The sequence below is a fragment of the Pelobates fuscus genome, chromosome 13 (assembly GCF_036172605.1).
Source record: "Pelobates fuscus isolate aPelFus1 chromosome 13, aPelFus1.pri, whole genome shotgun sequence".
Taxonomy (NCBI): Eukaryota; Metazoa; Chordata; class Amphibia; order Anura; family Pelobatidae; genus Pelobates; species Pelobates fuscus.
Genome location: NC_086329.1, coordinates 81745904 through 81772079, shown reverse-complemented (window position 1 = coordinate 81772079; position 26176 = coordinate 81745904). Strand labels below are relative to the sequence as shown.

Here is a 26176-nt window from a genome sequence, read left to right as displayed (position 1 = left end):
CTGTTGGGAAATAGCAAGAGCTTGCGCAGGCGTGGAAAGACATCTGCACCTAGTAAATTGATTAGACAGGTAGAGGAAGCCACAAAGCAGGGCTTGGTTATCAGGCCACTCCAAGGAGTGCCAGCTACACCTATACAGACGCAACAATATTGGATAGAAATGAGGAGGCAGGCAGGAATCTCCATCACTATGAAGGCTGCAGATAGCCCCCTTGGGTATGGGTCTTGTTATATACTACAACCCAAGTCAGAGAATATTTGGGACAACCTGGTGTGATACTTCTCCAAAGATGCTAACATATCAAGGGTGACATCGTTAATACAGGTAGCCTGATCGGCTAATTGGCCTTGGGGTTAAATAAGGCACACCATGTGGCGGAATGGGTCTGTAGGTTTTGGGCAATTCTTCAGCAGAAGGGCATGGGTAGTTTCTCTGGATCTGGGAGAGAGCCCACCAGGGTTGTGGCCTAGAGAGAGAGAGAGAGAGACCTTCAGTAGTGATGTCCCGAAGCAGGCGAATAGTTCCTGGCAAACATCGCTTGTTCGCGTTCGCCACGGATGGCGAACACATGCGCTGTTCGGTCCGCCCCCTATTCGTCATCATTGAGTAAACTTTGACCCTGACTGTACCTCACAGTCAGCAGACACATTAAAGCCAATCAGCAGCAGACCCTCCCTCCCAGACCCTCCCACCTCCTGGACAGCATCCATTTTACATTCATTGTGAAGCTGCATTCTTAGTGAGAGTAGGGACAGTGTAGCTGCTGCTGATTTGATAAGGACATTGATAGCTAGGCTAGTGTATTCAGTGTCCACTACAGTCCTGAAGGACTCATCTGATCTCTGCTGTAAGGACAGCACCCCAAAAAGCCATTTTTAGGGCTAGAACATCAGTCTGCTTTTTTTTCTGTGTAATGTAATTGCAGTTGCCTGCCTGCCAACCTGTGTGTCAGGCTCACAGCATATACTGTGCCCACTTGCCCAGTGCCACCACTCACTCACTGGTGTCACAATAGTTTGCATTTAAAAAAAACAAAACGTTTTTGACTGTAATATAATAGCAGTCAGTTTCCTTCACGAGTGTGCGTTTCAGGGCCTGCCCAGTGCCACCACTCACTCACTGGTGTCACAATAGCTTGCATTTAACAAAAAAAAAACGTTTTGGACTGTAATATAATAGATTGAATAGCAGTTAGTTGTCTGCCGGCGTGTGTGTCAGGCTCACAGCATATACTGTGCCCACTCGCCCAGTGCCACCCCTCATATCTGGTGTCACAATAGCTTGCATTTAACAAAAACAAAATGTTTTGGACTGTAATATAATAGCAGTCAGTTTCCTTCACGAGTGTGCGTTTCAGGGCCTGCCAGGGCACAGTGTCACACCAGTGCAACTCATATCTGGTATAACAGTAGTGTACATTTAAAAAAAAAAAAATGTTTTTGACTCTAATAGATTGAATAGCAGTTAGTTGTCTGCCAACATGTGTCAGGCTCACAGCGTATACTGTGCCCACTTGCCCAGTGCCAACACTCATATCTGGTGTCACAATAGCTTGCATTTAACAACAGAAAAAACTTTTTGGACTGTAATATAATAGCAGTCAGTTTCCTTCACGAGTGTGCGTTTCAGGGCATGCCAAGGCACAGTGTCACACCAGTGCAAGTCATATCTGGTGTAACAGTAGTGTACATTTAAAAAAAACAAAAACAATTTGACTGTAATAGATTAAATAGCAGTTAGTTGTCTGCCAGCGTGTGTGTCAGGCTCACAGCGTATACTGTGCCCACTTGCCCAGTGCCACCACTCATATCTGGTGTCCCAATAGCTTGCATTTAAAAAAAAAATAAACTTTTTTGACTGTAATATAATAGCAGTCAGTTTCCTTCACGAGTGTGCGTTTCAGGGCCTGCCCAGTGCCACCACTCACTCATATCTGGTGTCACAATAGCTTGCATTTAAAAACAACAAAACTTTTTGGACTGTAATATAATAGCAGTCAGTTTCCTTCACGAGTGTGCGTTTCAGGGCCTGCCCAGTGCCACCACTCACTCATATCTGGTGTCCCAATAGCTTGCATTTAAAAAAAACTAAAATTTTTGGACTGTAATATAATAGCAGTCAGTTTCCTTCACGAGTGTGCGTTTCAGGGCCTGCCAAGTGCCACCACTCACTCATATCTGGTGTCCCAATAGCTTGCATTTAAAATAAACTAAACTTTTTGGACTGTAATATAATAGCAGTCAGTTTCCTTCACGAGTGGGGAGACAGAGAGGAGGAGGAGGAGACGAGTTGGAAGCAGGGGGAGGTCGTCGCAAGGAGCTAGTGGCTGTCACGGTAATATACCCCAACACGCAGGAATAGTTCAGATAGTCAAGAGACAAGAAACCAGGGTTCGTCTTACCGGATGCACATAACCGATAAAAACAGGCATACACAAGAAATGGGAAACGGACAGGGGGTGGGCACAAGTCTAAGGAAAAGACAGCAAGGACCCCAAACCCCCCACAAATATACACAAATAAAGGAAAACACAGTGAAAGCCTGAAGTTACAGGCACTAAGAAAAATCCCACAAAGATATATAACACAGTATATTGGAATAAAATCCCACAAGGGCATAATGTCACGGTAATATACCCCAACACGCAGGAATAGTTCAGATAGTCAAGAGACAAGAAACCAGGGTTCGTCTTACCGGACCTTAGAATGGCCGGACTAGGACGAGTATAAGAAAGACAGAGTCTAGAACAAGCCGAGGTCAAGGGAACTGAGAGACAGCGTAACGTAGAACAAGCCGAGGACTGGTACACAGAGGACAAAACAGCGGATAAGCAAGCAAGGATAAAGAGAGAGCGGAGTCAGGAACAAAGCCAAGGTCAAGCACCAAAAAACCAACTGAACGATACAAGCACTAAAGGGAACTGGACAGAAACCATGATAGGGCAAGGAGCAAAGGAAACAGGTGAGTATAAATACCCTAATGTTCACTTTGATTGGCCCCTGTCATATCCACGCCCCCAAAACGTGAGTGTATGGGGAACGTGGCATGACAGGGGCCAATGGGAGACTGATTCTAATTTAGTCTCCCACTGTCCCTTTAAGAGCGCGCCCGAGACGCGCGGCGCGCTCTTAGTGTCGGGCGGGACACGTGACCGCTTCTCGCGGTCACTGTCCGCCTGACTGATCTTATCGTTGGCTGAGCTGTGCGCGGCTCGTGCAGGAGCAGGACCGCGCGCGGCGAGAAGAGAGGACCCCGGCCGGCCCCTGGAGAGGGTAAGTACCGCTACAGTGGCACAGTCAGACAGCATGCATCGGCACCTGGGGTCAGCCAGACAGCACGCCAATCAATGCATGCTGTTGCCACCACCAGAATGCCGTCATTACAGAGCTCAGCAGTGTGGCATTTTTTTGTGTGTCTGCCTCTGACAACAGCGATGCCATTTGCAACCTGTGCCAAAAGAAACTGAGTCGTGGAAAGTCCAACACCCACCTAGGTACAACTGCTTTGCGAAGGCACATGATCGCACATCACAAACGCCTATGGGATCAACACATGAGTACAAGCAGCACACAAACTCAAAGCCGTCATCCTCCTCCTGGTCCAGCATCTTCAGCCACGTTAACCATTGCTGTCCTTCTTGCCCCCTCTCAACCATCCGCCCCTCCGTATCTCACCTTGAGCAGTTCCTGCTCATCTGCCCACAGTCAGGTGTCTGTCAAGGACATGTTTGAGCGTAAGAAGCCAATGTCAGAAAGTCACCCCCTTGCCCGGCGTCTGACAGCTGGCTTGACTGAACTCTTAGTCCGCCAGCTTTTACCATACAAGCTGGTGGAGTCTGAGGTGTTCAAAAAATTTGTAGTTATTGGGACACCGCAGTGGAAGGTACCCGGATGAAATTTCTTTGCACAAAAGGCAATCCCCAACCTGTACTCGATTGTGCAAAAGGAAGAAATGGCATGTCTTGCACACAGTGTTGGGGCAAGGGTCCATCTGACCACTGATACCTGGTCTGCAAAGCATGGTCAGGGCAGGTATATCACCTACACTGTGCATTGGGTAAACCTGCTGACGGCTGCCAGGCATGGAATGCGTGGCTCTGCAGAGGAGTTGGTGACACCGCCACGACTTGCAGGCAGACCTGCTGCCACCTCCTCTACTCCTCCTACTCCATCCTCTTCCATAACCTCCTCGGCTGAGTCCTCTTCTGCTGCTGCGTCTTGCTCCACATCAACAGCACCCCCCCAGTTACCCAGGTACTATTCCACATCCCAGATACGGCAGTGTCACGCCATCTTGGGTTTGACTTGCTTGAAAGCAGAGAGTCACACCGGACAAGCACTCCTGTCCACCCTGAACGCACAGGTGGAAAAGTGGATGACTCCGCAGCAACTGGATATTGGCAAAGTGGTTTGTGACAACGGAAAAAATGTGTTGGCGGCATTGAAGTTGACACATGTGCCGTACATGGCACATGTGTGTAATCTAAACGTACAATGCTTTGTGCATAAATACACAGGCTTACAGGATGTCCTGAAGCAGGCCAGGAAGGTGTGTGGCCATTTCAGGCGTTCCTACACGGCCTTGGCGCACTTTGCCGATATCCAGCGGCGAAACAACATGTCAGTGAGGCGCTTGATTTGCGACAGCCCGACACGTTGGAATTCAACACTCCTAATGTTCGACCGCCTGCTCCAACAAGAAGAAGCTGTTAATGAATATTTGTATGACCAGGGTGCTAGGACAGCCTCTGGGGAGCTGGGAATTTTTTTGCCACGTTACTGGACGCTCATGCGCAATGCCTGTAGGCTCATGCGTCCTTTTGAGGAGGTGACAAACCTAGTCAGTCGCACCGAAGGCACCATCAGCGACATCATACCATTTGTTTTCTTCCTGGAGCGTGCCCTGCGAAGAGTGCTGGATCAGGCTGTAGATGAGCGTGAAGAGGAAGAGGAAGAGTTGTGGTCACCATCAAAACCAGAAACAGCCTTATCAGCATCGCTTGCTGGACCTGCGGCAACGCTGGAAGAGGATTGTGAGGAAGAGGAGTCAGAGGAGGAATGTGGCTTTGAGGAGGAGGAGGAAGACCAACCACAATAGGCATCCCAGGGTGCTCGTTGTCACCTATCTGGTACCCGTGGTGTTGTACATGGCTGGGGGGAAGAACATACCTTCATTGACATCACTGAGGAGGAGGAACGGGAAATGAGTAGCTCGGCATCCAACCTTGTGCAAATGGGGTCTTTCATGCTGTCGTGCCTGTTGAGGGACCCTCGTATAAAAAGGCTGAAGGAGAACGACCTGTACTGGGTGTCCACACTACTAGACCCCCGGTATAAGCAGAAAGTGGCGGAAATGTTACCGAATTACAAGTCAGAAAGGATGCAGCATTTGCAAAATAAATTAAAAAGTATGCTTTACACAGCGTATAAGGGTGATGTCACAGCACAACGGGAATCTAACAGGGGAAGAGGTGGAAGTCATCCTCCTCCTCCCACGACCACGCCGGCAAGGACAGGATGCTTTAAAGACGTGTTGTTGATGGAGGACATGCAGAGCTTTTTAAGTCCTACGCATCGCCACAGCCCTTCGGGATCCACCCTCAGAGAACGACTCGACCGACAGGTAGCAGACTACCTTGCCTTAACTGCAGATATCGACACTCTGAGGAGTGATGAACCCCTTGACTACTGGGTGTGCAGGCTTGACCTGTGGCCATAGCTATCCCAATTTGCGATAGAACTTCTGGCCTGCCCCGCTTCAAGTGTCCTGTCAGAAAGGACCTTCAGTGCAGCAGGAGGTATTGTCACTGAGAAGAGAAGTCGCCTCGGTCAAAAAAGTCTCTAGATTACCTCACCTTTATTAAGATGAATGAGGGATGGATCCCAAAGGGACTGACACTGGGCGATACATTCGACTAAAAAATAGGCCTGATGAGATGAGCTGCCTTGGCCTAAAAATGGTCCACACGCTGCTGTATTTTAGCTCTAAATGCCGGTTGACTTGCGTGACTTATCCGCCACGAACTAGGATTCAAGCTGCAATGTTTTAGGGCACTTTCTGCCTGGGAAACAAACATCAATTTTTATGGCGGCTGCAACAAACCTATTTTTTCAGGCATGTGTACATGCCTAATTTATAGGCCCTCTGGTGCTGCACTGTGGCTTCAAAAACCAAACCAAAAAAAAGGCATATAGTGACCCTATGTAGGGGGAACAGTCCATATTCTGCTCTGTGTCAGTGTGTTTCAGGGATCCTTAGGATAGGTGTCAATCCAAATCTGCCAAGTGACCCTATGTAGGGGGAACAGTCTCTATTCTGCTCTGTGTCAGTGTGTATCAGGGATCCTTAGGATAGGTGTCAATCCATATCTGCCAAGTGACCCTATGTAGGAGGAACAGTCCCTATTCTGCTCTGTGTCAGTGTTTATCAGGGATCCTTAGGATAGGTGTCAATCCATATCTGCCAAGTGGCCCTATGTAGGAGGAACAGTCCCTATTCTGCTCTGTGTCAGTGTGTATCATGGTTTCTGAGGACAGGTGTCAATCCATATCTGCCAAGTGACCCTATTTAGGGGTAACAGTCTCTATTCTGCTCTGTGTCAGTGTGTATCATGGTCTCTGAGGACAGGTGTCAATCCATACCTGCCAAGTGACCCTATGTAGGGGGAACAGTCTCTATTCTGCTCTGTGTCAGTGTGTATCAGGGGCTTTGAGGACAGGTGTCAATCCATATCTGCCAAGTGACCCTATGTAGGGGGAACAGTCTCTATTCTGCTCTGTGTCAGTGTGTTTCAGGGATCCTTAGGATAGGTGTCAATCCATATCTGCCAAGTGACCCTATGTAGGGGGAACAGTCTCTATTCTGCTCTGTGTCAGTGTGTATCAGGGATCCTTAGGATAGGTGTCAATCCATACCTGCCAAGTGACCCTATGTAGGGGGAACAGTCTCTATTCTGCTCTGTGTCAGTGTGTATCAGGGATCCTTAGGATAGGTGTCATTCCATATCTGCCAAGTGACCCTATGTAGGGGGATGTCACGTTTAAACATTTGTTATGAAGGAACACAACTGCAGATTTCTTATAGTTTGAATATTTATTATAAAAAGTATAAGATATTGTGACGTTAAGTCCAATTTACAGGTACTGTAGCTTTAATTAGTAAACGATAACTGAAGTCCACAATTACAGGCACTGTAGCTTTAAGTAGTAAACGATAACTGAAGTCCACAATTAGAGGCACTGTAGCTTTAAGTAGTAAACGATAACTGAAGTCCACAATTACAGGCACTGTAGCTTTAAGTAGTAAACGAGAACTGAAGTCCACAATTACAGGCACTGTAGCTTTAAGTAGTAAACGGTAGTAATTAGCAGACACTGAATCAGAAAGAGTCTCTTAGTAGTATTAACGAATTAGGTGATAAGAAGTTACAATAGCTGTTCCATAGCATTTAACTGAAGCAAGACAGATGCAGCTAACTTGTATAGTGAATGAGTTAAAGATAGCTGTAACTGGGTTGTTTTATAGAAGGACTTTGGAGACAGGAAATAACGGCTTTGAGATGTAACGCTTATCACAGAGGTTTTACTTAGCTTCCGGCACATAGAACACTGGTTCCCGAGATCTCCTCAGAGGCAGTTATCATGAGTGAAGAGAGTTCAGCTTTAGTCGTGGATGAGGAGAGGTGAAGGGAACTTGAAGTCTTCCAGTCCGGTCCGGTAACAGAGGGCTTTCACAACGAAGTTGTAGCCGGTTCGTAAGTACGGAACGTAGTTCAATAATCCAGCGTCGATCAGCTGGTGCGGTCGGATTAAATAAGGAGACCGTGTCATAAAGGGGTGTGGCTAGGCTCCGTGGAACCAGGAAGTAAGAGGATACCATAGTTAAGGCATGACAGGGGAACAGTCTCTATTCTGCTCTGTGTCAGTGTGTATCAGGGATCCTTAGGATATGTGTCAATCCATATCTGCCAAGTGACCCTATGTAGGGGGAACAGTCTCTATTCTGCTCTGTGTCAGTGTGTTTCAGGGATCCTTAGGATAGGTGTCAATCCATATCTGCCAAGTGACCCTATGTAGGGGGAACAGTCTCTATTCTGCTCTGTGTCAGTGTGTTTCAGGGATCCTTAGGATAGGTGTCAATCCATATCTGCCAAGTGACCCTATGTAGGGGGAACAGTCTCTATTCTGCTCTGTGTCAGTGTGTATCAGGGATCCTTAGGATAGGTGTCAATCCATATCTGCAAAGTGACCCTATGTAGGGGGAACAGTCTCTATTCTGCTCTGTGTCAGTGTGTATCAGGGATCCTTAGGATAGGTGTCAATCCATATCTGCCAAGTGACCCTATGTAGGAGGAACAGTCCCTATTCTGCCCTGTGTCAGTGTGTATCAGGGGCTTTGAGGACAGGTGTCAATCCATATCTGCCAAGTGACCCTATGTAGGGGGAACAGTCTCTATTCTGCTCTGTGTCAGTGTGTATCATGGTCTCTGAGGACGGGGAACAGTCTCTATTCTGCTCTGTGTCAGTGTGTATCAGGGACTTTGAGGACAGGTGTCAATCCATATCTGCCAAGTGACCCTATGTAGGGGGAACAGTCTCTATTCTGCTCTGTGTCAGTGTGTATCATGGTCTCTGAGGACGGGGAAAAGTCCCTATTCTGCTCTGTGTCAGTGTGTATCAGGGGCTTTGAGGACAGGTGTCAATCCATACCTGCCAAGTGACCCTATGTAGGGGGAACAGTCCCTATTCTGCTCTGTGTGAGGAGGAGGAACGGGAAATGAGTAGCTCGGCATCCAACCTTGTGCAAATGTGGTCTTTCATGCTGTCGTGCCTGTTGAGGGACCCTCGTATAAAAAGGCTGAAGGAGAACGACCTGTGCTGCGTGTCCACGCTACTAGACCCCCGGTCTCTATTCTGCTCTGTGTCAGTGTGTATCATGGTCTCTGAGGACGGGGAACAGTCTCTATTCTGCTCTGTGTCAGTGTGTATCAGGGGCTTTGAGGACAAGTGTCAATCCATACCTGCCAAGTGACCCTATGTAGGGGGAACAGTCTCTATTCTGCTCTTTGTCAGTGTGTATCAGGGACTTTGAGGACATGTGTCAATCCATATCTGCCAAGTGACCCTATGTAGGGGGGGCAGTCCCTATTCTGCTCTGTGTCAGTGTGTATCAGGGGCTTTGAGGACAGGTGTCAATCCATACCTGCCAAGTGACCCTATGTAGGTGGAACAGTCTCTATTCTGCTCTGTGTCAGTGTGTATCATGGTCTCTGAGTACGAGGAACAGTCTCTATTCTGCTCTGTGTCAGTGTTTATCAGGGGCTTTGAGGACAGGTGTCAATCCATATCTGCCAAGTGACCCTATGTAGGTGGAACAGTCTCTATTCTGCTCTGTGTCAGTGTGTATCATGGTCTCTGAGGACGGGGAACAGTCTCTATTCTGCTCTTTGTCAGTGTGTATCAGGGGCTCTGAGGACAGGTGTCAATCCATATCTGCCAAGTGACCCTATGTAGGGGGAACAGTCCATATTCTGCTCTGTGTCAGTGTGTATCAGGGGCTTTGAGGACAGGTGTCAATCCATACCTGCCAAGTGACCCTATGTAGGTGGAACAGTCTCTATTCTGCTCTGTGTCAGTGTGTATCATGGTCTCTGAGGACGGGGAACAGTCTCTATTCTGCTCTTTGTCAGTGTGTATCAGGGGCTCTGAGGACAGGTGTCAATCCATATCTGCCAAGTGACCCTATGTAGGGGGAACAGTCCATATTCTGCTCTTCGTCAGTGTGTATCAGGGGCTTTGAGGACAGGTTTCAATCCATACCTGCCAAGTGACCCTATGTAGGGGGAACAGTCCCTATTCTGCTCTGTGTGAGGAGGAGGAACGGGAAATGAGTAGCTCGGCATCCAACCTTGTGCAAATGTGGTCTTTCATGCTGTCGTGCCTGTTGAGGGACCCTCGTATAAAAAGGCTGAAGGAGAACGACCTGTGCTGGGTGTCCACGCTACTAGACCCCCGGTCTCTATTCTGCTCTGTGTCAGTGTGTATCATGGTCTCTCAGGACGGGAACAGTCCCTATTCTGCTCTGTGTCAGTGTGTATCAGGGGCTTTGAGGACAGGTGTCAATCCATACCTGCCAAGTGACCCTATGTAGGGGGAACAGTCTCTATTCTGCTCTGTGTCAGTGTGTATCATGGTCTCTGAGGACGGGGAACAGTCTCTATTCTGCTCTGTGTCAGTGTGTATCAGGGGCTTTGAGGACAGTTGTCAATCCATACCTGCCAAGTGACCCTATGTAGGGGGAACAGTCTCTATTCTGCTCTTTGTCAGTGTGTATCAGGGACTTTGAGGACATGTGTCAATCCATATCTGCCAAGTGACCCTATGTAGGGGGGGCAGTCCCTATTCTGCTCTGTGTCAGTGTGTATTAGGGGCTTTGAGGACAGGTGTCAATCCATACCTGCCAAGTGACCCTATGTAGGTGGAACAGTCTCTATTCTGCTCTGTGTCAGTGTGTATCATGGTCTCTGAGTACGAGGAACAGTCTCTATTCTGCTCTGTGTCAGTGTGTATCAGGGGCTTTGAGGACAGGTGTCAATCCATACCTGCCAAGTGACCCTATGTAGGGGGAACAGTCTCTATTCTGCTCTGTGTCAGTGTGTATCATGGTCTCTGAGGACGGGGAACAGTCTCTATTCTGCTCTGTGTCAGTGTGTATCAGGGGCTTTGAGGACAGGTGTCAATCTATACCTGCCAAGTGACCCTATGTATGGGGAACAGTCCCTATTCTGCTCTGTGTCAGTGTGTATCAGGGTCTCTGAGGACAGGTGTCAATCCATATGTCAAGGTGTCAATCCATATGTCAAGGTGTCAATATGTCATATGTCATATTGGCCTGCCCATTGAAGTCAATGGCGGTTCGCCCGGTTCGCCGGTTCGCGAACGTTTGCGGAAGTTCCCGTTCGCCATTCGCGAACCAAAAATTTCGTGTTCGAGACATCACTAATCAGGTGCTTTGAGGATAGGTGTCAATCCATATCTGCCAAGTGACCCTATGTAGGAGGAACAGTCCCTATTCTGCTCTGTGTCAGTGTGTATCAGGGATCCTTAGGGTAGGTGTCAATCCATATCTGCCAAGTGACCCTATGTAGGGGGAACAGTCTCTATTCTGCTCTGTGTCAGTGTGTATCAGGGGCTTTGAGGACAGGTGTCAATCCATACCTGCCAAGTGACCCTATGTAGGGGGAACAGTCTCTATTCTGCTCTGTGTCAGTGTGTATCATGGTCTCTGAGGACGGGGAACAGTCTCTATTCTGCTCTGTGTCAGTGTGTATCAGGGGCTTTGAGGACAGGTGTCAATCTATACCTGCCAAGTGACCCTATGTATGGGGAACAGTCCCTATTCTGCTCTGTGTCAGTGTGTATCAGGGTCTCTGAGGACAGGTGTCAATCCATATGTCAAGGTGTCAATCCATATGTCAAGGTGTCAATATGTCATATGTCATATTGGCCTGCCCATTGAAGTCAATGGCGGTTCGCCCGGTTCGCCGGTTCGCGAACGTTTGCGGAAGTTCCCGTTCGCCATTCGCGAACCAAAAATTTCGTGTTCGAGACATCACTAATCAGGTGCTTTGAGGATAGGTGTCAATCCATATCTGCCAAGTGACCCTATGTAGGAGGAACAGTCCCTATTCTGCTCTGTGTCAGTGTGTATCAGGGATCCTTAGGGTAGGTGTCAATCCATATCTGCCAAGTGACCCTATGTAGGGGGAACAGTCTATATTCTGCTCTGTGTCAGTGTGTATCAGGGTCTCTGAGGACAGGTGTCAATCCATATGTCAAGGTGTCAATATGTCATATGTCAGGTGTCAATCCATATCCATTGTGATTTAGGAATGTTAGGTGATTTCTGCCCTTTATGGATTAAAACCAGACTCTGCATCAACTGTGTAATTTTCCATGGGAGTTTTGCCATGGATCCCCCTCCGGCATGCCACAGTCCAGGTGTTAGTCCCCTTGAAACAACTTGTCCATCACTTTTGTGGCCAGAAAGAGTCCCTGTGGGTTTTAAAATTCGCCTGCCCATTGAAGTCAATGGCGGTTCGCCCGGTTCGCGAAAGTTTGCGGAAGTTCACGTTCGCGACATCACTATTTTTTTATTATTTGTTTGATTTTATGACTCTCTTGGTTAAAATTACAAATAAAAGGTAAACTGTTATTCTCATTTTTGTTTTTAGGTTTATTTTTTAGTAAAGAAGATCTCTCCATAGTTTTTACTTCTTTTATAGTGTTTAGAAGGGAGGTTTCTTCATACCCCTTTTCCATGAAGTCTTTTTTAATTTTAATGGATTGAGTCTCCTCCAGCTACATTCATATCCAAAAATTTCTCAAGAAGCCGTAGGGAACTCACATCTTCTATCCCAGGAGGGTCGGCTACCTGGAGACCTGGACCCGCTTTTTTTTTTTTTTGGGCAGGTCAGCGGATGATCGCAGGCTGCCGGGGACCTCATGGGAATCTGGGACCCCAGGGATGCGATGACCCTACCCCTACATCTGGACGTTCCCAGCCTGTCCGGTTTTCGGTCCTACATCTTGATCACTTATTTGAGGATGGAGACGGAACTACATCCCGTATCCCGACCTGAGGACTCCCAATGGATGAGGATCCTCTGGGATACCAACTACCGAAGGACATACCCAAACAGCTTATGGGTTGGGGAGGTTGTTCTCCTTACCCTCTACGGGACTAGACATCCTGCCGACCGACTGTCAGACTTGGTCTAGTATAGTTTCCCGTTAGATAGCGTATGTGCGGGCGTTCAATGGGGAAGACCTCCTCACAACGCCGAAATGCTGGGTCTCTCGACGCACCTTAGGACTCTTATTTAGTTCTATATTTTTTTTCTCAGCATTAAAAATGCAAAACACGAAGCCTCCTGTCATGTTTTGAAATTGAAGATTATGCTAGCTTTAGTGTGCTAATAATCGTAATTTTAAAAATGACAGGAGGCGAGTATTTTCCCCCCTGCTTCGCTACCCACCCTTTCTATTCGTTTGCTTTAAATATATATCAGGGGCTAAGGTAGGTTTGCCTCTCACGTTTGCGCTTATACTTTATGTTCGTAATTCCATTAATCTGGAGTCCTCATTAGAGTTTACATTACAGTTACTCAGTTATCAGATTATAGTTACTATTTTATCCAATGGGATGTTATGTATGTTACGTTAATTGGAGTTACATGTTCATGACTAGGTCTAAACCTGTCGCACATTCTCTTTTCAGTACGACTCGTCTATGAAGACAATTGGCAGTTCACGTGAAACTATCAGGAATTTTATCCTTCGGATTTGACTCAACCCTAAACTCCATTTCGTTGTTCGTATAGAATTCGTTGGAAGTTTGCTCCTTCGCACGAGGGACCTTGGAGCTATTATTGGTTTTATTTCTCGCTATATATTTACTTCTGCTTGTTGTCGCTTTCTGAAAGAGGAAATGATGAGGTCACGCTGCCTTATGTACATCCTGCACTCCTGTGATTGGTTCTTTTTTCTATGTGCTTCTTTGCTGCTGTTTGGAGTTAGTAAAGAGAGGTATGCTGTCCTGTCATTATAAAAATTAAGATTATTAGTACACTAAAGCTAGCATAATCTTTAATTTTCAGAGGTCCGATATTGTTCTATGTACAGTCCTTGTTTTATTGATTGCATGTAATATTCGAATTTACTGAGATTGTGGATTTGGGGTTTTGATGAGCTGTAAGCCATAATCATCGCACTTATGACAAATCACGGCTTGAACTATCTTGCTTTGCATGTAATGTGTCTATCTGATATATTAGTTTCCCCTTTTACGTTGCATTACTGAAATAAATTAACTTTTGCACTATATTCTAATTTTTCGAGTGTCACCTGTAAGTATCTTTTCTATGTTCTCTCCTTTTTGTTAAAATATTGCAATACTGTGACTATACAGAAGCTGAGTCTTAACAGCCATCTGGCTCATTTGCTCCATTTAATAAGGGATTCCTATACTGAATTCCATTAACAATAATTAGGAGAAGAGAGATTGCAACTGCTTGTATTTACACACAACCTTCTACTAGTTCTATAGCACTGTTCTATAGAGTCACTGATATTAGCCATCTGCTCCCTGTATCCTAGACAACTACTCAGTTTGATTTAAGAAAATCCATCCCCTGATATAGACATCACACAATAAAGTCTGAGATTAAGATAATCGGAGGAATATAAATCCTTTTTATATACAATAAATAAATCTGAGTAGCTAGAGGTATAGCCAATTGGCTTTGGATTCTTTTTCTGACCACTTATACTTGTGGTGACTAGTGTCTCACTAAAGAGCATATATAACTTCATCTTTTGTTATCTTCCAGCTAACACCTACATACAGAACTTTTGCTCTGGAACTAGGTAGTTATCATTTTTCTGGTACAAATAGGGGTTAAGCTCCAAGACATTACTGGAGTGTCTTTTTGGTGTATCAGTTTCAGAGTCAGGGAGTTTGCATAAACAGACCGCCCTGCCCTGACTACTGTTCCTTTACAGTAAACATAAACATGTATACTTGGATTGAATCAGATATTCTTGTGAAGATTTTATGCTGTTATGTTTTATTTATGCAACGAGCACTTGTGACTTTAAATGATGATTTATAAATAACGTTTTTTTACAAGGGTTCTCTAGTAAACATGTTGGATCCATTCTACCATCAAGTTCAAATTGTTTGAATTATATTTTCAAGACTTTATATAACTGGTTAGTACAGTTATTTTTCCTATCGTGAGCTAAATACCATGAATTTGGTAGGAAACATTTATGTGTAGATGCTATGCTTTGAATGTCCTATTCATACATTGTAAGATCAATTAAATGATAATGTGTATGGTGTAAACGTTTCACGTAAACGCCTTTACCTTTCATTTTTATGGGAGGCAAATGAGAAGAAATCTCAGCACACATTATACAGTAAGTATACTTTCTCTGCTTTATTTTCCAGTATAGAAGTATAATTGCAGCAAGAAAATGTATAAAAGAAATCATATATGACAAAATTAAAGATTAAGCTTCTTCAGCTACGTAGAAACCTGCAGTTCACCTTAACCCCTTAAGGACACATGACATGTGTGACATGTCATGATTCCCTTTTATTCCAGAAGTTTGGTCCTTAAGGGGTTAAAGAGAAGGTCCATTAATCAGAAACCGTATTTTAAGTCGGGATCAAATCCAAGAAGTTCTGTAGTGTAAAGGGAAAGCAGTCAAGAGTAGTCCTTTATTTCAATTAGCGATAAAAGAGTAGGACAGCTGCCTCCGTTATCTCCTTGCTGGCACTCGATCCTATGTGTGTCCCATACCCGTTCCAGTCATAGGAAGCAAAATCTCCACATTGGACGGGGTTCCCCTCTGGGAAGAAGCCACCTCCTCCGATACAGTGCTACAAGGAATAAGATTGCAGACTGAGAACATGCTTATAGGTGGTATGGCAGGGAAAATGGCATATTTCGCAATGGACTAACATTATGAGTAATTTTATATCCCAGAGCAGTGTTTCCAACTCAATTGCTTTCTAATGAACTTGACAGGGAACATAAACGTAATAATGTGTCAGCTCTGTGGGGACTCTGGTAATGTGGTCAAGGTGAGAAAATAGAAATATCTCTTCAATTGCCCACATAGCATGAAAGTGCTCTAGATGGATTTCTTCCTCAAGCTGGCCCCTCACTGGAGTAGTGACTTACCATCCTGATGGCAGCCCTGCTTACATAACTAGTTACAAACACAAAGAAGCATTCACACATTTTATTTAACTCACACATACAGAGTCCATGAATAGTTTGTTTCTCACATCTAACCTATTTAGCAACAAAAACATACATATGAACACACACACAGACAGCCAAGCACACAAATGTACATGCACATAGGAGTCTAGCACACGGATGGACATGAGTGTTCATACACACACACTATCACTCACACAGACATATACAGACACTAATACACATCACACAAGCTTATCCACAATTCATAATTGTATTCTCTTTTCGTTTTCTTACTTTTTTACCATGAGAGAATGAGGGCGGTTCCATGATGTCCTTGATGTAACGTTTTGTGAAGCCTCTTGACGTTCTGCATTCATAGACAGGCAGCAGGCGGCAGAATATAACTATCAGTAATTCTGCCTGCTGCACAGAGCGCACTTCTGTCTTTGGTTGCTCAGCAGCAATAATACTATTATACAAAATGAAGGCCTTCACTCAAACTCCTACTACTCCTCGGCGGCAGCAATGACTATAGTACACATCAGCTCCAATACATACAATAAGAACCAAATAAAAGTTACTTGTGTTCGCTATCCCAAATCCCTATGCACATTTAAATAACTGGAGGTGTTTTAGGGCCAATCCAATGTCCATTAATGTGTAAGCTCACCTGTCACGTCAAGGCAAAACCTCTTAGGTGATTCCCACACTATCAATTCACCTTGCTGCTTTAGACAAAACCTTTAATGACACATTGAGGGGAATTTTTCGAAACAGCTACCCACTTATTAACCCTTACTAATAGCAGTAATACTATTCCTGGCTCACAGAGAATGTAATGTGAGAGCCTCTCAATCATGGCTTCCAAATTAGGATAGGCTGTGACAGCTTGGGATATGTCCTACCCAAGTTCTGACCTGTACTATTTGTGCATGTGACAGCTTCAAACACACATTACTAGTGTAAATGCTTTACAAGAGGCAGAGACTGGCCATACGTACATGTTCTGTGTTGCATCCCGTCACCTTCATTCCTGGACACAGAGCCTGTGATGCTCTTTCATTGTTAAAAACTCGAAACTGGACAAAGCCTGCAGTGAACTCAGCTGTAGAATGGGACATATGAGGACATTGTGTAAGCAGACCTGGTAATTTTCATTTACTGTCTAAATCTCTCTCTCTCTCTCTCTCTCTCTCTCTATCTATACTTACCTCTCCCATTTGGAGAGTAGTAACTGGCTGTCTTTTCAGCATTTCCGTAATCGTACACAATTGGCACAGCAGGTCCATTGTTGATCAGGCATGCCCCAGCATTATACCTCACTGGATATTTCTAAGGACAAAGAGATAAAAAGGCAGGTAAACAGAATAGAAAATAAATCTACATAAGTGTTAACTATCTTATCTCTAGATGAGAAATAAAGCAACATTTACATATAGGTTGAAGAACAACCACTGGGTTTCATCCCATCACAATTTTCAATTGTGCACCAGAAATGAAAGAAGAATAGATATTTTTGAGTCTGTAAATGCTATCAGAGCTCTCCTTCAGGATCAGGCTCCTTCGGGATCAACAAACTGCTAAATCCTATAAACCTTCCTGATTCAGTAGGTGAAATATCCTTTCCTGAAGTCTCACAATTCTCATTTTTTTTTTAGGCCAAAACAGTCACAATGGAAAAGTTGTTATGTTTTTATTTTGGCTATTTTCTCCTAAACATTCATATTCACTTTGAATTTCTGACAATTTACACTTTGGTCAACAACCTTGTCATTAAATGATCATTGCACATTGCACATTTATCTGTTAAGTCCTGTCATATCATGAATGACTTGAGCACCAGTTGGAAATTGCATGCTATGCATTGAATGATATTTAAGGAAATAAGGCTGGCATTAAAACAGGGCTATTTACTAATGTGGGAATTGTCAGGAATTCAAAGTGAATTTTCAAATTTTAGACCAAAATAGCTGAGATAGAAGCATAGCTTACTTGGATACTTGGAGATTCTTTCCAATTCACTTTAAATTTAGTTTACATTTCTAGCAATTCTTCTATTAGTAAATAGCCCTAAAAGTCTGTGCCTTTTGTGAAATTATATATCTTATCTGCTCAAGCCTGATATCCAGCACTTGTTTTACAAAGTTAATATGTTGATCTTTTAATACATGTTAGACATGTAACTGGATGTAAACATTGGTCATATCCCTACTGGATTTTGGAGAAATACTGTACCTTGTACAAGTTGAGAAGATTTCCTCCTTCTGAGGTGAGGAAACCAGTTTCTGTGCGATATCTCAGCAGAGCAGCGTTCCTCCATTGAGAAAGTGGGGTCAGGTTAGGCACATGCCACAAACCCAAATCCTTGGCGGAAATGTCGTAATATCCCTGATTCTGGAAATAGGAGTTATTTAATTAAATCAGTGTACCTTTATTCTGCAACTAACTCGCAGTATGACAGATACAGGATAAAACGTTACAGAATAATCTATCACATCTAAATATGTAAAAATGGCAAGCCCTGGAGACCCTTGGATATGAAAATACCCCATATAATACTGCATCGAAATCAATTAAACCACGATTAGATTAAAAAACTCTATCTGGTAATGTATATCAAGTGTACATAAATCTTATAACAATATGCTATACAAAGAATCATGTATCAGTATGCACACTAAATTAAAACAAAAAAAACTAATAGGGACTCCTGCTTTTCCTCCTTCCTCTCATTGTGGTTCGCCAGCTAATAGCTTTTGCTACGCATTTATTTATTACTTTTCTAATGTCAGAATTATTTTGTCTTACAGTGATTCTCAACCTATGGTATGCATACCTCTGGGGGTACGAACCAGTTCTCACAGGGGTATACACAAAAAAATCTTTAATGGCGGTTCACAGTTTAGGGCCACCTGATGGACATGTGCCATGAGGGTCCCAGTTGTGCGCTGCAGAGCTTTGATAGCTCAACTGGGTCCCCGCTGGGAGGAAGTGAGAGCTGGTCACCTGCTCTCGGCTAGCACAGAGCACCGTGTGGAAGACACAGAGAGGAGAAGGCAGAGGGGAAGGGGCAAATCGGCTGTGCAAGCCCCTAACTCCCAACATCACAAGCCAACAGAAGCCATCCTTCTATATCCTAAAGGTAGGAAACATAAGCACGTCTAAAATTTTGACCGGTATGTGTGTTTTGTGTGTGTGTATCTTGTTACCTGTGCATTTGTATGTGTGTCAATGTGGGTCTCTGTATTTGTGACAGTGTTTGTATCTGTTTGTCAGTGTATCTGTATGTGTGTCAGTGTATCTGTATGAGTCAGTGTTTGTATCTGTTTATCTGCATTTGTATTAGTGTGTCTTTATACGTGTATGTGTGTCAGTGTTTATATCTGTGTGTCTGTGGACCTGCATGTGTGTCAGTGTGTGTATGTGTAGAAATATACCTGGGGCAGAGGAGAAACAGGGGGAGCCTGGAGAAGCTAGGGGAACCCTGGGGAAAGGGAGAAGCAGGGTGAGCATGGGTAAGCACCAGAGACATACGAGGAGCCTGGGGCAAAGGAGAAGCAAGGAGAGTCTGGGGCAGAGGGGAATCATAGAGAGTCTGGGGAAGAGGGGAAGCACGGAGGGGCTGTGGAGAAGCTGGGGAGCCTAAGCCAGAGCAAAAGGGGAGATGGGGCAGAGATAAAATGTATAAATTTGAAATAAGAGTAACTATATTAATTACAAATATTTGGATAATATGAAGGGTACAATTTATGGAAATGCTCTACAATGAGTACACAATTGAAAAAAGGTTGGGAACTACAGCATTACTACATACTATTTCACACTGATTATGTAATGGTAATAGAATGTCCTCTTTTTGTATCCATTAGGATTTCCCGGTATTCTACAATTTGTAAGAATATTTATGAATAAAAGTAAAGTTTTAACTAGTGCTTTCTTAGCATATTCTTTGAGACTTGCCTAATTAGGACTGAAACACCCTTTTCATATATTAGCATTCATTACTTTTCTCAAATTCAAATTAAGTTTTTTTTTTTTTAGAAGAATCTTATAAAGATATGCATTTTAAGGTTAGATTAAAAACATATATGTGGGCAAGTGTCTCAAGAGTAAAATGACTCTCCAAGCACCAAAACATGTAAGAGTTAAATCACTTTATGTGAGCAGACATAGCCACGTCTTCCATGGCTGTGATTAACAAAACACCCCTACACATTTTCTAAATTAAAAAAGGTCTAATTTGTAAATGCCCCTTATTGTACATAGAGCCATGTGTTCTTCCTGAACTGTTAATTGCCAGATTGAGCCTGTAGCACCGTGCTGTATGTAATTAAAATTAGATTTACATAACAGGAGATTTAAACTGCTATAGTGAACACACTGTGCTGTAAAAATTAAACCATTTTCATGGAGGCTGTGTGAGTCACAGCCAAGGGAGTTGACCAGAGCTATGTAAACAAAGTGCTTTAAGTACTAAACAGCAGAATTGAGCAATGACACTGCAGCGGTGATCTATATATCAAATCTGTGATCAGATAATGTGCCCAAAGACCAAAGCTTTGCATTCTAAATTCAAACCTTAAAGGACCACTATAGGCACCCAGACCACTTCAGCTGAATGAAGTGTACTGGGTACCAGGTCCCTCTAGTTTTAACCCTGCAGCTGAAAATGAAACGGCTATGTTTCACTGAGGGTTAATCCAGCCTCTAGTGGCTGTCTCACTGACAGCTGCTAGAGGCGCTTCCACGCTTCTCACTGTAAAAATCACAGTGAGAAGATGCTGGACGTCCATAGGAGGCAGTTTGAATGCGCACGCATTCGTCACTGACATCGGCAGGAGGAGGAGAGTTCTCGGCAAGAGGAGGAGAGTTCCCCAGCGCCGAGCCCAGCTCTAACCCCTTCAGCCAAGCGGAAGAGGGCCATGAGGGTGGGGGGGCTAAAGACCTTATAGTGCCAGGAAAACTAGTTTGATTTCCTGGTACTATAGTGGTCCTTTAAGATAACAATACCATGATTAAAACCCTATTAGATGTGACTATTCATTTTCATTATTGCTAAACTGCTTATCACAAAACCACTCATATAGTGTTTAGTACCTTGTAGTCATCACTGGTTGCTCCTAAAGCATCCCCGAACACGGCATAGTTTGCCCAGTTGGCATCTCCCTCAGGGTAGTTAATGGCATTTCCCTGCTGACTGGACCAGCGATCTCCTGCTGTGCACTTTCCATATATATTGTTTTCATGGATACTGGCCACCAATGTCCACCCTCCTCCATTGGTGGTCATGTCACAGAAGGTCTGATACTGCATTCCATTTTTGGTTGTCAGAGTATAAATTCCATCTGTGATAATGACAAGATAATCAATTTAATCTAGTAAACAGAGGTCGCTATAATGACCAATAGGGACTTAATAGGGCCTCATATAAGATGGAGCAAAACAGAAGACATAAACATGACTGTTCAATTCATACCATGGTAGAGCATTTGGACGTTGGAAATCCACAGTATACCATAGGTACATGCCACATCCAGAGAAAGAAATGAGGAAAGCATTCAAGAATCTTGTATTATAACTGTTAAGCAATAAAGTGTGTTTTTTCTGCATTCCTTTTTGCCCTCTTTATTACATGCCTACCCTTACGTCAGTTTCGGCACACCCACACCGACTTGCTCCAATCTCAAGGTTTTTCACGGCTTGGATGTTACCGACCACAAATATATATATAAATTCAAGTCAGTCTCATAGATGTACTATTTCAGTCACACCCATTTCTTAAGCAAAATAAACTTTATCATAATTGCAGTCACCAATGCTCTTCGGGTGCTTTATCTTACTACTTGTGTCCTGCCTGTGCCTTTACTTTTTCTCCTGGAGAAAACATGTTGGTGTAAGTCAGGGTAAACAAGGAAACAAGGTAACGGACATTTTTGCTTTCAACTTTATGTCTGTCCAGGACTAGCTCTCTCTATTTTTGATGCCAGTACTAACATCAAAAATGGAACTGTTAACTAGTTAGAAGAAATATGTGATATTTAGCACAAATACATTCTAAGAGCAATGAGACCTCTGCTGGTGACTTTAATTATTGCAAACTGCAGGATGGAGAATTGTGCTTAATGGAATAAGTATGACTGAAACAGCACATCTATGATTGAATAAATCTATATTCTAACAGCATATTATATATTTGTTTCCAATAATACATTTTTCTAAGTGCTATTAATTCCTGATTTTATATGTGTCTCAAGACAACTCTGTGTTAATCTCCATCACCATTTCCACTACCCGTATAGCCAGACTGCACGAACGCCAACTTGGCTATTGGAATCTTGGACTCACCTGTTGCAGAGCTATCTATTCTCTTGATGTCCTTGCAGCTTCTGTACCACCTCTCAAAGCTTCCAGCGGGGGAGTCATTGCCAGCATGACCACTGGTAAATACAAGGGCCAGCACTAACAGACTGTACTGCAACATCTTTGGCTAGAGTGAAACAAATAACAGATCATAGAAACATTCTTAAACAGATCACATAATTCCATATTACTAATTACAATATTTTGTATTCATACTAAATACTAAACACATTATGCAAATACCATGCATGCATTTAAAATGATAATTGTACTAAACATTTCATCATAGGAATGACTGCAAATAGAATTCTACCCAAAGTATGAGCCCAATGCCACTCAATTCTTACACAGGGTCTGGTGTTAAAGTAGAGTGTGAGTCCACCCAATTCTTACATAGAGTCTGGTCTTAAAGCAGAGTGTGATACCAATGCCACCCAATTCTTACACAGGATCTGGTGTTAAAGCAGAGTGTGAGCCCAATGCCACCCAATACTTACACAGGATCTGGTGTTAAAGCAGAGTGTGAGCCCAATGCCACCCAATACTTACACAGGATCTGGTGTTAAAGCAGAGTGTGAGTCCAATGCCACCCAATACTTACACAGGATCTGGTGTTAAAGCAGAGTGTGAGTCCAATGCCACCCAATACTTACACAGGATCTGGTGTTAAAGCAGAGTGTGAGTCCAATGCCACCCAATTCTTAAACAGAATCCGGTGTTAATGCAGGCTCTTGACTCCTCTTTATAGTGGGATACACTTCCTAAACCAGTCAGTCAACATACCTTGGAAATGTTTTTCTTTATTATCTTATAGGGAAGTGGAACTCAATCGATCAACCGTGAATAAACATGTTTATAACCCCCTCCCCTTTTTTTTTCTTGCTCTTTCTCCTCTTCCTTGTTTCATTCTTCTTCTTCATCTTTCTCCTTCTCTGTTAACTTCCCTCTCCCATAACCCCCCCTCCAATCCCCAACTCTTCATTCGGGCTAGTACTCTGACATGGAAACACGGCAACTCTTACGATAGCCACAAATGGTCTCAAGGTTGATGAGTAAGAGAGGCATAACTGGTCTGGGCGACATATATACAAAAGTAGAAACACCGGACCTGTTTTCCCCAACATCAACGGTACTTGCTGTCAACTTTATACAGCTGCTTGATAACTCCTAATATGTTGAGGATAAAGACCTAGTTGCCTAATGTTGATTGTTTGTCTATGCTAACAAAAACCCATGTATCTCAAACTCATTTACTCTTCCAATACTGCATTATACTGTATATCTATTTGCTCTGTGTAAAATATAAAAATCCTAAATAAAGATTGTCAAAATAATAAACATGTTTATAACTGGGTGTAACCCTTTTGAATAAAACAAAAAAGAACTATTACATATTCATGTCTGTGTCTCAATGTTTCTATGTTCTCCAATTTTTAAAGAAAGGGGACAATAAAATCCTTTAAACAGCTGTCAATTGCTGCCCAATACTACAACGGTTTTAAAAATCAAGGGCAGCACTTTTCAAACCCTGCACAGCAGTATGAAGTGTTTTTTAAATGAATGGGAGAATACAAACGTTTAGCAAACTGATGTGCAGTGTGAAAAGTGCTGCCATGCCAAAACAGTGATTTTCAAAGTCATCAAGGGCAGCACTTTTCACGTCCTCCATAAGAGTATAAAAAAAACAGGACTTCTCATAGCGCTACATAATTGAGGTTATCTCTTTGTGTTACAACCTCCTCAGATACATTGTTGCTCTTTAGAGGTTAACAGTAGCAGTTTGCTATGTCAGTGCTTTAGATACATTGCACCGTGTGACTCAGAGAGATACCGTAATCATAAATAAATTAGCACCAGGGTGATTCAGAACCACAATTTCTTGAGGACACTAGACAAAGAATGATTCGTTTGTAAATTCGGGTTTGTCTCAACCAATACTTTTGATTCATTATTAGAGTTGAGCGGACACCTGGATGTTCGGGTCCGGCGGGTTCGGCCGAACTTGAAAAAAAAAGTCCGTGTTCGTGATCGAACTTGACCCAGAATTTGCCCCCGAACCCCATTGAAGTCAATGCGGACCCGAACTTTTGGCCACAAAAATGCCTCTAAAAAATTCCTGGAAAGGGCTAGAGGGCTGCGAAAGGAAGTAAATGGGGGTAAGAGTAGGACAAGTGCCTTGCAAACAAATGTGGATAGGGAAATCAATGAAAATAACATACAAATTAAAAATACAGCTGAGCCATAAAATAGCACTTGATGGAATCTTTGATTATAGCTTTGGAAGAACATAAATCAAAATCTAAAGCATGAATGTCAGGAGGATCACCAGAATTATCCATTTGAGAGAGGGTTGGAGTGCAGGTTATTCTCATTCATTGTTCAAACTGAGCTCAACTCCTGATGCATGGAGAAAAGGCCTTCACAAGCCTCTGCTATTATGTACATAGTTTATACTAAGTGACCCATAGGTTGAGGAGGCAGTGACCGTGGCAGTGTAGGTGGAAGCGGTGGTGAAGGAGGAGGAGGTAGCCAACACTGTTTTTTAAACATTTTTATTTTAATTGGGGTAGCCCCCAAAATATTGGGACATATAAAAAAAAGAAAAAGTAATGCGAGAAAGAGGAAACTTAAGGGGTACTTGTATTGGGGTTAACCCTGAAACTAAAGAAGTTAGTAGAAAAGGTGAGTGCCCTAAAAATTTAACTTTTATTAGTAATTATAAAATTTGAGTCTGCATGTCCTAAATAGGAATTCTATTCATAAGTATTAATGTGTTGAAAATATTACAATCTATTAAACATAGGTATAGTTATAATCCAACGTATAGACAATCACATAGACATGACTTATCAATGGAGAAATGTATAAATATTGGACCACTATAAATAAAATATAATGGACAAGTTCCCAGGCTGAAATAGGTAATATTAACGAACATATATAATTCTACCAGCTGGTATCTGACCGAGCATGTGGTAGTCCATAAAGTCTAGCGATTATTGCTTGCCACAGGAAGAAGTGTAAATACTAATACACCTATATCAAATAGGGAAATAGCAAGCTAAAAAGTTAAAGTAAACCAAAGTGTAAAATAATGAATAGCTTGATAATGGAAAATAAGTAGAAACATAGAAACATAGAAACATAGAACGTGACAGTTTTTCTTCTTTTAAATATAGTCTCCTCCATTACTGTGTTGATTCCCTTTATATATTTTAAATGTTTCTATCATATCCCCCCTGTCTTGTCTTTCCTCCAAGCTATACATGTTAAGATCCTTTAACCTTTCCTGGTAAGTTTTATCCTGCAATCCATGAACCAGTTTAGTAGCCCTTCTTTGAACTCTCTCTAAAGTATCACTATCCTTCTAAAGATATGGTTTCCAGTACTGTGTACAGTACTCCAAGTGAGGTCTCACCAGTGTTCTGTACAATGCCATGAACACTTCCCTCTTTCTACTGCTAATACCTCTCCCTGTATGACCAAGCATTCTGCTAGCATTTCCTGATGCTCTATTACATTGTCTACACTACTTCTTTATTCTTAGCCATAACTTCTTCTGGGCAAACGATCAATTCTATCTCCAAATCGAAGGTACAGCTATGGGGACCAGATTTGCGCCAAGCTATGCCAACCTATTTATGGGAAAATGGGAGGACGAATTCATCTGGTCCCCATCCCAGTTTGGCGCAAGTCTGGTCCTCTGGCAAAGATACATAGATGACGTCATCTTTATATGGAAGGGGGACTTAGCTTCGCTGAATCTATTCAAGGAATATCTGAACCATAATCCATATCATCTAAAATTTACTTTCAATCAGTCTGATGACCATGTCGAGTTCCTTGATCTAGACATATATATAAAAGAAAATATGATCCACACAAAAACTTTCAAGAAATCAGTCGACTGCAATAGCTTTATTCCGGCTAACAGCTACCATAGGAAGACATGGCTGGATAATATACAGTTTAACCAATATAGAAGAATTAGACGCAACTGCTCAGAAAAAAACGTAGCCAAGATACAGATGGAAGACAAAG

The 26176-nt window shown here is 43.2% G+C and overlaps 2 protein-coding genes across 5 annotated transcripts in view; both read right to left on the bottom strand.

Annotated features, from left to right (window-relative positions):
- LOC134583131 (intelectin-1-like) overlaps positions 1-26176 on the bottom strand; it is a 524948-nt gene that overhangs the window by 160042 nt on the left and 338730 nt on the right. The gene's annotated exons all lie outside the window — the stretch shown is intronic.
- Positions 15292-26176, bottom strand: part of LOC134582358 (intelectin-1a-like) — a 48345-nt gene continuing 37460 nt past the window's right edge. Inside the window, exons 1-7 of one of the 4 annotated variants that reach the window (XM_063438933.1) lie at positions 22789-22867; positions 22121-22262; positions 20873-21120; positions 18011-18169; positions 16987-17107; positions 16777-16880; positions 15292-15447 (exon numbers count right to left, since the gene is read on the bottom strand). In XM_063438933.1, the coding sequence (XP_063295003.1) occupies positions 15295-15447; positions 16777-16880; positions 16987-17107; positions 18011-18169; positions 20873-21120; positions 22121-22256 (921 nt within the window). In that variant the 5' untranslated portion in view covers positions 22257-22262; positions 22789-22867 and the 3' untranslated portion in view covers positions 15292-15294. The other 3 variants (XM_063438932.1, XM_063438934.1, XM_063438935.1) reach the window with 3 other exon arrangements.